At 49.0% G+C, this 12815-nt stretch overlaps 1 protein-coding gene across 3 annotated transcripts in view; it reads left to right on the top strand.

Annotated features, from left to right (window-relative positions):
* Nucleotides 1-1672: 1672 nt before the first annotated feature.
* Nucleotides 1673-12815, top strand: part of rfc5 (replication factor C (activator 1) 5) — a 72462-nt gene continuing 61319 nt past the window's right edge. The window contains exons 1-2 of one of the 3 annotated variants that reach the window (XM_038791099.1): nt 1673-1801; nt 9845-9909. In XM_038791099.1, coding sequence (XP_038647027.1) covers nt 1761-1801; nt 9845-9909 — 106 coding nt within the window. In that variant the 5' untranslated portion in view covers nt 1673-1760. Of the gene's footprint in view, nt 1802-2557; nt 2578-9844; nt 9910-12815 lie in introns of those variants that run through there. The other 2 variants (XM_038791117.1, XM_038791107.1) reach the window with 2 other exon arrangements.

The raw sequence follows: 12815 nt of genomic DNA, 5'->3' as shown, positions 1-12815 counted from the left end.
TTCTCGCTTTACTGTATCCAGTTGCAGTCGAAGTTAGACCAACACAGATAACACATCAATATGCACGCACCCATGTTCAACACACACTTTCCTGTACACGCATTGGGCGCCCTTCCACCGATGTAGGTTCCTGCAAGGTGGGGGCAGAGGGAGGAGGGTGCACTTCCTTGACAGCTGGTGCTGTTGTTCCTTTATTGTTTGTAATGCTCTGTACTTGGTTTGGTTTATAACGTGCCGGAGCTATTGTGCCCCTGAATTGTGCCCCTCTTGGGAGGGTTGCAATGTTTTTCTCTCTCTCCCCCGCCGTACTCCATGTTGGAGTGGCCTTTTCCGGTGGGCTGGGCTGGTGTGCCTTTCCGCTGATGAAGACTGGGGGGTGCAAGGTGATAAGTGTGCTCTGGGTGCCAAGTGTTTGGTGTCCTCCTTGTACTGTCTTCTGTATTTTGAAAATGTTAATAAACTAAAATACAACTCTGAAAGCATGTTTAATTACTACTTACTCCTTTATAACTCACCACTCGAACTCCCAGTTTTCACCCAACTCCAAGAAGCACTCTCAGCCATGGCAGCACTCACCGTGACAACGGCGGGTTCGGTTAAGATTGCTGGTGGGCCACTCCTGCCGTCAAAAAACACGTAGCCGGTTGGTCGGTAAATCCCGTCGGCCAGAACTTTTTCATCACTGGGGAGCTGAACTCAGAGATCAGGCGGCTATTTTGAAAGGTTGCCCCGCTCTCAAAGTGAGCTAGTGGGTCCATGACACCCCCACACACTGATTGGCAATACCCCACACTCCGCCAAGTGAGGACACTCCACTATGGGGCTTCTGGAGGCCGCTCCTCTACAGGCCCTCCCAAACTCCCCAAGAAGCCCTCCCCTTCCAGGGCCCTCACCCATCATCCGCCCCCCCCCCCCCCCAACTTACAAGACCCCATCTCACCTGCCCATGACCCTTCATACCTCCTTTCACCCTGCTTTCATGGGCATGGCCCCCTTTGGGCCCTGTCCCTTGATAGAGCTCCTGGTGACTTGGCAGTGCCACCTGGGCACCTTGCAGTGTCAGGGTGTCAGCCTGGCAGTGCCAAGGTGCCTGCATTCAAGGGGTCACCCTGCACTATCCCTGGTCAACCAGGGGCCTCGGATGGCCTGGGCAACCCCCCCCCCCCCCCCCGGTGCTGTTCCAATGTGGAACAGTACTGAACGGTGCCTGGCTGCGGCCTCCCTAGCAGGGCCGATAGATCCTGCGAGGCCGGGAGATAGCGGGTAAGTCGGATTTATGCGGCTTGGACCCACCCACTCTGGCCAGTTCCTAATCCAGCGAGGCATTGTGCCGTCGGGAAGCCCGCGGGAAGCTTCACCCGGGATCTGCCAGCCACGTTGCGCTCCCGTTAGGGCACAACATGGCCGGTAGATCATGTCTGCTCGCTCCCTTCTCTTTCCACGGATGCTGTCAGACCTGCTGAGATGGTCCAGAATTTTCTGATTTTGTTCTTATAGATTCCAGCATCCCCAGTAATTTGCTTTTGTATTATGATCATTTTTGCGTCCGTCTGAAATTATTTCAACCCTCACTCAGCAGACACTGCCACATGTCATTTTTTTTGCCCGCTCAGCTGCTTCACGTCTGTCCTGATCTGGTTGCCACCTGTTCACGTGTACGGTGCGGGCTGAGTTAGCGCGAGGGGCGGCCGAGCGAGCGGTTTAAACTCGCGCGAGAGCTCCGTCTCCGCATTGGGATTTGGCGCCAAACCTCGGTCACTATGGCGACTGTGAAAGAGCCCAGGAGCAGGAACCTTCCCTGGTAAGAAGAGCAGGGGCGGGGGAAAGTGAGCGGTTAAGAGTTGATGGCCCCGATAAACTCCGGAAACCTTTTTGTCTTGCATTGCATCCTACCGAAGCTCCGGGGGAGGGAGGGGCTGCCTGTATGCGGCCCTGAAGGGAGTGAGCGACCGCTGGGGCCGGCGCGAGCCAGCTGCAGATTTGAAATGAAACGGAAAGTCCGCGCGCCCGGCTGCTCGGCGCACCCCCCCCCCCCCCCCCCCCCCCACCCCCCACCCCCCCATCGGAGCCGATGTAGCGGGGACGGGTCGGCACCTCCCCGGGGTACAATACACATGTGGCTCCCAACAGCTTACTTTACTGCCAGCCACGGAAGGCCTGCTCCTCCTTGTGGGACATGCAGACTCCAGAAAACTCTGGTGTTTATATCTGTTCATTGCAATCCCCTGATGCACACAAGCGCTTTAAAAAAATCATATCATTTATGAAAGTGCATTACAAAATGTAAATTCGACATTGTATGACATGAGCTCAGTTCCCTTCAGTGCAGCATATCGTACTATAAATTACTAGACGTCATCATATATTGGGCAGTTCACACTTCTGATGCATCCAGTCTGAGCAGGATGACCGGCTGATCGGTATTTTAAAGAATTGGCCCCTTTTTTTTGATTGTCCTGTCCCGTGATTCCAGGACAGCCTGTGTGGAACACGGATCTCGGGGAATTTGAGCTTGATTGATCTGAACGGGTACCACAAGTGCGTTGGCCAGCAGAGAGATGATGATGTTCTGACTCAGTAAGATGCACTGTATTTTTTAATTGATGTTTACCCTCCCTCTTGCCACTATAGTCTCAAGACAACAACCCCCTTCCCCACAGTCACCAGCAAATCCCACTACCAGCACCTGCCTCCCCCCCTCCTGTCAAAATGACCCTGATTTATATCAGCAGGAAATTTCTGATATACATCCAAGCAGGTTGACAACCGGAAATCTCTGTTCGAGCACAACGGTTGGGTATCCCGAAACTAAATACCAGCAACCAGTACTGGGTGTGATCCCTCGATTTCCATCTACACTCCCGTTCTCCCCATTCAGTATACTATGCCAGGAGGACTTTAGACTGTGGCTTTTCCCCGTTGAGCTTATGAAGTGCTTTAATGCATCTCCGAGCACATATATCAGCATCTTGTAATATGCCAGTCTGCACCAATTTTCCAAACAGTGGAAGGTACCTTTCGCACGTTACCCTCTTTCAGAATTTTGAAGCCGCTATTGGATCTGACTTTACATTCTCTGTTCCAGTGAAAAGAGCTCCAATTTATTTTGGGTCTTTCTTGAAAATTACAACTTCTGAGTTCCCTCTCAGAAGGAAGTGACAGACTGCTGTGTGCTCTGTTTCACAGAGGTATGGCTCACTCTTGCCTCACCCGATAGGGCCATACAACTTGAAGGCTTTTCAATACACCGGAAGGACTACACGGCATCCTCGGGCAAGATAAAAGGTGGAGGGTTTTACCTCCTGATCAACTCTTCCTGGTGCTCCGACATGGTGACCCTGGCAAACTACTGCTCCCCGGACCTGGAATACTGATTGTGAAGTGCCGCCCATACTACTTTCCACGGGAGTTCACTTTTGCCATCATCACAGCGGTCTACATCCCACCCGAGGCGGAAGTGAAGAAGGCGCTTGATGAATTATACACCGCTATAAATAAGAACATAAGAACTAGGAGCAGGAGTAGGCCATCTGGCCCCTCGAGCCTGCTCCGCCATTCAATGAGATCATGGCTGATCTTTTGTGGACTCAGTTCCACTTTCCGGCCCGAACACCATAAACCTTAATCCCTTTATTCTTCAAAAAACTATCTATCTTTACTTTAAAAACATTTAATGAAGGAGCCTCAACTGCTTCACTGGGCAAGGAATTCCATAGATTCACAACCCTTTGGGTGAAGAAGTTCCTCCTAAACTCAGTCCTAAATCTACTTCCCCTTATTTTGAGGCTATGGCCCCTAGTTCTGCTTTCACCCGCCAGTGGAAACAACCTGCCCGCATCTATCCTATCTATTCCCTTCATAATTTTAAATGTTTCTATAAGATCCCCCCTCATCCTTCTAAATTCTAATGAATACATTCCCAGTCTACTCAACCTCTCCTCATAATCCAACCCCTTATTGGGATTAACCTAGTGAATCTCCTCTGCACACCCTCCAGTGCCAGTTTGTCCTTTCTCAAGTAAGGAGACCAAAACTGAACACAATACTCCAGGCGTGGCCTCACTAACACCGTATACAATTGCAACATAACCTCCCTAGTCTTAAACTCCATCCCTCTAGCAATGAAGGACAAAATTCCATTTGCCTTTTTAATCACCTGTTGCACCTGTAAACCAACTTTCTGTGACTCATGCACTAGCACACCCAGGTCTCTCTGCACAGCGGCATGCTTTAATATTTTATCGTTTAAATAATAATCCTGTTTGCTGTTATTCCTACCAAAATGGATAATCTCACATTTGTCAATATTGTATGCCATCTGCCAGACCCTAGCCCATTCACTTAACCTATCCAAATCCCTCTGCAGACTTCCAGTATCCTCTGCACTTTTTGCTTTACCACTCATCTTGGTGTCATCTGCAAACTTGGACACATTGCCCTTGGTCCCCAACTCCAAATTATGTAAATTGTGAACAATTGTGGGCCCAACACGGATCCCTGAGGGACACCACTAGCTACTGATTGCCAACCAGAGAAACAGAATACCCAGATGCCTTGTTCATCATGGATAGGGACTTCAACTCGACCAACCTCAAGAGTGTACTGCCAAAATTCTACCAAAACATTTCCTGCCCTACCATGGCCCCCAACATCCTTGACCACTGCTACACAAGCATCAAAGGTGCCTACCGATCCATCCCTCAACCACATTTTGGAAACTCAGGACACAAGGCGTTGCTCCTCTCGGCATATAAGCAAAAATTTAAGCTTGAGAATCCAGTTAAGAAGGTCATGCAGTGTTGGTCCAAGGCAACATAAGAGCTCCTACGTGACTGCTTGGAGTTAGTGGATGGTCCATATTCAAGAACTCAGTGGCCAACCTCGATGAGTATGCCTTCATGAATAAGTGTATCGAAGATTGCATGCCAAAGAAGGTAGAATGTTTGTTCCCCAACCGGAAACCATGGTTTAACTGGGATATCCACTCCTTATTGAAGTCCAGGTCTGAGGCGTTCAAGTCAGGTGACCCTGACCGAGACAAGAAATCTAGATATGACCTCCGCAAAGCCATCAGGGACGCCAAGAGACAATCCCAGACTAAGTAGAGTTCCAGACTAACAACATGGGGCGCGATTCTCCGCTCCCACGCCGGGTGGGAGAATCGTGGGAAGGCCGCTCTGGCACCCCCCCGCGATTCTTCCACCACTCCCCAAAATGGCGTGTCGTGTTTTGCGACACGCTGCTCGGAGAATCGTGGGCCGCTGTTTTCACGGCGATCCGCGATTCTCTGACCTGGATGGGCCGAGCGGCCTGCCGTTCCCGACCGGTTCACGCCGGCGGCAAGCACACCTGGTCGCTGCTGGCGTGAACATGGCGCCAAAAACTGTTTTGTGGCTTGTGGAGGGAGGAGAGGGGAGTGAGCACCACGACCGTGCTCGGGAGGGGACTGGCCCGCGATCGGTGCCCACCGATCGTGGGGCCGGCATCTCAAAGGGATGCACTCTTTCCCCTCCGCCGCCCCGCAAGATCAAGCCACCACATCTTGCGGGGCAGCGGAGGGGAAGATGGCAACCGCGCATGCGCGGGTTTGAGCTGTCGTGACGTCAGCCGCGCATGCGCGGGTTGGAGCCGGTCAACCTGCGCATGCGTGGCTGACGTCATTAGGCGCGCCGGCTGCGTCATTCTCGGCGCGCTGGGCCTTGACGCCAGCGACAAGGCCCTGCGGCCGAGATTTACGGCACGGCCCTCCTAGCCCCCTGGTGGGGGGGAGAGAATAGGGGGCAAGGAGCGGCCTCCGTCGCCGTCGTGAACCTCTCCGGGTTTCACGACAGCGTCGGGCCTTTCCGAGAATTCCGCCCATGGACTCTCGTTGATTGTGGCAAGGCTTAAAAAACAATATAAAGAGCTACAAAGCAAAGCCGAGTAGAATCATTGGCAACAAAGCACCCATCTCCGATGAACTATGCATTCTTTGCTCGTTTCGAGCAGGAAGCCAACAAACCATTGTCAACTGTCCCAACAGCCTCGGGCACACCCATACCTACCGTCACAGACTCAAGTCAGATCTGCCTTCTTGAAAGTGAGCCCACAGAAAGCAACGAGTCTCGACGGAGTCCATGGTCGTGCTCTCAGATCCTGTGTGAAGCAACTGGTGGGTGTGTTTGCAGATATCTTCAACCTCTCCATATTCTTTTCCGAGGTTCCTCCCTGCTTCAAGAAGACCACTATCACACCGATGCCAAAGAAGAACTAGGAAATGTGCCTCAACAACTACCTTCAGGTGGCTCTGACATCTATATTATTATGAAGTGCTTTGAGAGGTTGATCACAAGACAAATCAATGCCATACTCCCAGAATGCCTTGGTCCACTGCAATTTGCACACCGCCACAACCGGTCCACAGCAGACACTATCTCCCTGGCCATACCGCCACAACCGGTCCAAAGCAGACACTATCGCCCTGGCCCTACACATCCCTGGAACATCGTGACAACAAGGACTTCTACGTCAGACTGCTGTTCATTGACTACAGCTCTGCCTTCAACACCATAATCCCAGCCAAGCTCGTATCCAAACTCAAAAACCTAGAACTTGTTTCCTTCCTCTGAAACTGAATCCTCAACTTCCTGACCCATAGACCACAATCAGTAAGAATAAACAACGACAATTCTTCCACGATAGTCCTCTACCGGGCCCTGCAAGTCTAATTACTTGGCCCTATACAATACTCCATATGCACACACGACTGTGTGGCAAAATTCGGCTCCAACTCCATGTACATGTTTGCTGGTGACATGACTGTAGTGGTTCGGATCTCAAATAATGATGAGTCAGAGTTTAGGATGGAAATAGAGAACCTAGTGGTATGGCGCAATGACCACAATCTATCTGCATCAATGGTGCTGAGATGAAGATGGACGACAGCTTCAAATTCCATGGTGTAAACATCGGCAACAATCTCCTGGTCTACTCATGTCGGCGCGGTGACCAAGAAAGCACAACAGCGCCTATACTTCCTCAGGAAACTAAAATTTGGCATTGACTCTTACCAATTTTTACAGGCACACTAATAGAGAGCATCCTATCTGGCTTCACAGCTGGGTGTGGCAACTGCTCGGTCCAAGACCGTAAGAAACTACAGAGTCGTGAACACAGCCCAATCCATCACGTGAACGTGCACCCCATCCATTGACTCTGTCTACACTTCCCTCTGCCTTGGGATAGTAGACAGCATAATCAAAGAACCCTCCCACCCGGGTTATTCTCTCTTCCAATCTTTTCTGTCGGGCAGAAGATTCATAAGTCTGAGAACACTCATTAAAAGATTCAAAAACAGCTTCCCCACTGTTACCAGACCCCTGAGTGACCCTCTTTTTATGGACTGAACTGATCTCTCCATGCATTTTATCTACTGTGTAGCACTATACTTCACGTGATGTCTGTGTATTTACATTGTATATTTATCGTATGTAATACATGAATGTTCACTGCACACATTCAATGTCTCAATGTCCTTCATTTAATGGAGTAGCCAGAATTGCAGGCAATGCACAAACTTTAGCCTAGCCAGTGTTTTGTACAAAACTAGCATCACTTATGATGCTAGTTTGCTCGAGCATGCTAGAGGAAAACTAGAAAACATGTCTGACCTGGCTGTCATAAATATATTTAAAAACATTTGTACTCAACACAACCCATGGCCAAAGTAATAATTTAGGATTGCTCTTTCCTTCCCTCTTTTCCGGTTTTACCATTGAAGAATGGACGCTCACTCATCTGAGATCATGGTTCAATATCTCTGAATATAATTAGAGTTGTTACGGTGCAGAAGGAGGAATTTAAAATAACAGTTTAGACAATCACAAATAAAAGCCACCGAATCACTCCTGGCCACTATATGGTGCTTCTCTTTGTAACTTGCGATGAGCTGGCGGCACCCTGCTCATATGTGGCTGCTTGCGGCTGAGATGCGAAGGACAATCATCCTGATTTTGGTGGTGCCAGTGGGGGCACGTCCAAAGGCTACTGCATCGGTGTCAATGCAGGCGCGACCTTCGTCACAGGGCCTTTGCTCAGAGGGACCAAGGAGACTGCTACATAAGGAGTGGCATTATCCTCCTCATCAGTGAGTGCCTAAGCCATTTGGTGCTCGTGATCACTCGAGGGAATCAGCAACTGGGCCACCAGTAGATCCACACCATTAAAACTACTAACCGCATCAGTTCCTGCATCTATTTGAGTACTGCTGCATGTGGTTCTCCATAAGGGTTGCCACTCTCTCGATGGAGAAGCTCATCTGTTCAAACCCCAAGCCATGATAATGCACATGGGTTGAATAGACTCCTTCATTCTTAGCCCAGGGCTCCACATTTGGCGCGATTCTCCCCAAAAATGTTGAAGTTAATTCATGTTGGGTTTTTCAGGCGAGTTCCCCACTGCTATTCAATGGCGCCTAGTCACTTTTTTGGGCTCGAGAGTTTCTCACTGGTTTAACCCACACTTAGAATTTGTTTCAGCACTAGGGAGCTGAACCCAGAGATCGGGCCTCCATTTTGAAAGGGACCCCCTACACACATGGACACTACCCATACACCCCCCCCCCCCCCCCCCAAGTGAGGAAACCCTGCTATGGGTCCCTGGGAGTCGTGTCCCCCCCACCCCCTTCCCGGGGTACCGTTCCACCTAGTCCACATTTGTGTGGACCAGCACTGATAGATGTCTGGATGCAGCCTCCTTTGGGAGGCCAGTGAGTCAATGGAGGGCGGACGGTAACTCCTGAGTAAGTAGGTTTACGACCTACCCCGAGAGCGGCGTTCGGTCATGTCTATTTGGGGCGGAGTTCTGATTCCGTCATCTCGCGGGACTTTAGTGAATCCTGCAAGGCATGAAGGCTGTCGGGAGGCTCTCTGCATGCCTCTATAATCTCTGACTGCATTGTGCTCTTGCTTGAGTGCAACGTGGCTGGAGAATCACGGCGACTATCTTTGGGAATTCCGACATGTGGCCAGATATCTCATGCTGCAGTCAAAGCAGACCTGCTTTGTATGTGATTCTCAATGTTGTGCTTGTGTCCAGTTGAGTCTGACTCCTCCACGTGTCCGATCCCTCTCCCTAGCATTGTGTGCCATTTTCTGCAAGAACAAAAGAGAGAGATTTGGCATTGCTGGCCTCCCCAATTCCAATAGTTAATGTAAATGAGATGCTATATTTATCAGTGCTGCCAGCTTCTTAGTAGCGTTCGGGATTTCACTTTGCTGGGAGGTCAGCAATTACCCATGTTCAGAAGCATCCGCATCCTCCGTCTACACCGCTAGTGTGTCCTGGTGGCTGCACGCCTATCATCTGTGTGTTGTGCTGCATCTAAAGGGCGACGTCACTAAACCATGGGGCAGTCCTGTCACAGTTACCTAGTCTCTAACTCTCCTCCTCCCTTGTACCTACCATTGCAAGACGAATACCACAATACTGGCTGCCATTGTCTCTTTAAATTGGGCCTGAGCTCTCCGCCTCCACTAGCTGCCATACCAAATTGGTCGTTGAACCTACCTCCAGAACATTATGGCCAAGCTACAGGAATATTGTTTTCTTCCTCCCTCGAGTGTGGTCAGAACTTGGAAGTGGTACCAACTGGTTGCAATCCCAAACAAACATTCCTGATCATTACTCTCTTTGTGTTGAAATGTCTTTTCAGCTGTTTTAATATTGTGGAACTTTACACGTATATGTCATGGTGTATATCATACATCTGTTTATCAGATAGTGGGTCTTCCATGCATCCTTGTCCTGGTGATTTAGAATCATGAAATTGATTTTATCTACCTTAAATTCAATACCTTTATTCCAGGGTGGAAAAGTATCGTCCCCAGACCCTGGATGATCTTATTTCCCATCAGGACATCCTCAATACAAGTGAGTTGTTGTCATTGACATAGGGCGCAACCTTGCTGTCAACTAAAGATTGAAATTACCTATAATAAAAAACAGAAAATACTGGAATTGCTCAGCTGGTCAGGCAACATCTGCAGAGACAAATAGTGAACATTTCATCAGAACTCTGCTGAATACTCCCCTCTTCACAGATGAGTATTTCCAGCATTTTCTGATTTTGCATCTGCAGTATTTTGTTTTTGAAGTTACCCAATATGTTTCTGTCTAAGACAGAAGAAAATGATCTGCAACATGTAAATATTTATTTAATTGGGATATTGCATTGCTGTAGGTATGTGTGGAGGGACATCTTAAGTTTAAGCACTAATTAACATTTGAGTAACAATTTAACAACATATTTGTGGCAAAATCTGATTTAATTGTAGATTTGTATTGGGGATTAACTTTCAATGTATCACATTGTGCATCATGAAAACTTTTGCTACTAAAGTATGTATAGTTCCCCTGCAAAGTGTTCAAGAAATGTAACAATTCTATCTCGTGCTTTTTAAATGTGTTGAAGATACTGCAGGTACTTTTGATACATGACTGCTTTACAAGAAGCTGGTGACATGTGAATTCTTCTTCATCTGACAGTGAGAGGCTGTATTCCATAAGCTCCAATATGAAATATAGTACAAAATATAATAACTGAAATTGGTATGTTTCTTGGACATCTTGTACCGATACTTTTTTTTTGCACTGCTTTGAATTGTCTATTTAACCTATGTAACCTATTTAACCTATTTGTCTATGTAACCTCCAAGGAATAAAGCGTCTCAAAATATTGACAGTAAATATTGTCTCTGCATCCATTGACCCTCTTTATCGCTAAAGATTGATGTGCTTCACGATTGATGTACTTCACCGAGATATTAGTGCCATACACTTTTTTAAAAATAAATATTTCATGCTTTGAAATTTTTCAGCATAGAACCAAAGGTGAAATTATACACTAACAAACTTCATGAATTGATCAAAATATTCTAATCGAAAGGAGTAATTTCAAGACTTTTATTAGAATCTTCTCTAGGTGAACCCATGTTTTGTGTGATTATATTATAAGCTCATTATTTTAAAGTTCTACTTGTGCCAAAAATCACCGTGTCTTTTGATGCTGATTTTTGGTTGTGGTATTGGTAGGACAATCCAGTGGGGCCTGAAATATTAATGGGGGGAGGGGGGGGGGGGTGCACAGAACTGGTTGAGAGATGAGCCAACTGTTAGTCTGTAAATGGAAAGATAGTGAAGATGCAGTTTAATAATCTTGGGTGGAATTCTCCCAACCGCCCCCTCCCCCAGGACCTTAGTAATGGGGGGGCCCTCTCATAGGGGGGCACGCCCACAGGGACCCCTCTAATAGAGGAACCCCCCTCCCCCAAACGGGCACCTCTAAGACTGCCCAACCACAGGGACACCTCTGATGGGCGGACCCCCTCACAGGGACTCCTAAAATAGGGGGACTCACCAGAAGGACACCTGTAAGAAGGGGACCACCCACAGGGACCCCTGCCTGAAGGAACCCCCTCCACCTGCAGACAACCCCGCCCATAAATATATTCTTCCCCCCCCCCCCCCCCCCCCTTGCCTAGAAAAGGGCCCCTGTCTGGAACCTTGCAGCTCCAAGTGTCCATTCCTCGAAGGAGAGCAGCTGTGCGTGCGTCTGGTTCCCACAGATCCATTATCTGCAGGCTATTGATAGCATTCGAGTAGTGGTCTGTGATTGATGGCTCATAAAATACACCTGCAGCTTTGATCCATTCATGTTCCCTCTAGCTTCCAGACAGGGGCCCCTTTTCTGTGAGGAGGAGGAGGGTCTGTGTATGGAGGGGGGTTCCTTTAGGCGGGGAGTACCTCTACTATAGGGGTCCCGAGGAGGACCTCCCCCTGTAACAGGTGTCCCTGTGCGGTGGTGGGCCCCCCTGTTACAGGAATCCCTTTGGGTGGGGGTCTGATAGAGGGGGCGTGGGCAGGTGGGCAGGCAGTGTATTGTTGGGGGGTGGAGAATGGGGTGGCCTTGGATGATCTGTACCAACATGGCCCTGGCGTGGTGTACCTCACGGTGGACCCGGGTCCACTACGTCCGGGCCAGCTGCTGGAGATCACAAGTGGTTCACGCCCACGGGGAGCGGAGAATCGCTGGAGGCTGGAGCTTAGGGCGCTGGGTCCACTAAACAGGTGCAAATGGGTCATTAAGAACCATTTGCATTTATTTACATTGTCCCCCCCCCCTCCAGCGTGCATGGTTGACCTCATTCATAATGCCAGCAATCCTCTGACTTCTCCCCCCCTCCCCCCCCCCCCCCTCAAAATGACTGATTGTCCATCCCATCGGAATGCGTTCCAGGAATCCTGGGACGGAGAATCCGGCCCATTATGTTTTAGGAAGTTGTAAAACCTGTCCAAAAAGTCATTTATCTTTTCCCTTTCAAGGTGTGTTTGATTTAAGAGCACGTTTGTGTGATTTCTCCTTTTCCAAGACAATTAGCTGTGTAGGAGGCACACAAGACAGTTTCTGCACCGTAAATATAATTGCAAAGATCTGAGTGGGTGAGGGAGAAATAAGTTCACAGTTGTTTAAAGATAAAGAGTGGAATTTTCTTCCTCCTGTTCTGAAGCGGTGGAGGGCGGGTGCCAAGTGGCAGGATCTTCTGGTCCCACCAATCATGCACCTCGACAGGGTTGCACTGTCAGCGGAACTGTAAGATCTCCCCAGCATGAACACCCAGAAGATTCTGTCAAAGGACAATTAGAATTTTCCATTCTAGATTATGATGCAAGGGATGGGATTCTGCTTTCCCCTCCGCCCCTGCAGCTCTGTCCTGCTCATCTCTGCATACTGTGGCCCACTGCTGCGCAAACAATATGTCAGGTTGAAATTTGAGATG

This window comes from Scyliorhinus canicula, chromosome 1, assembly GCF_902713615.1.
Source record: "Scyliorhinus canicula chromosome 1, sScyCan1.1, whole genome shotgun sequence".
Lineage (NCBI taxonomy): Eukaryota > Metazoa > Chordata > Chondrichthyes > Carcharhiniformes > Scyliorhinidae > Scyliorhinus > Scyliorhinus canicula.
The sequence above is the reverse complement of the archived record's forward strand: the minus strand, read 5'-3'. Positions and strand labels throughout refer to the sequence as shown.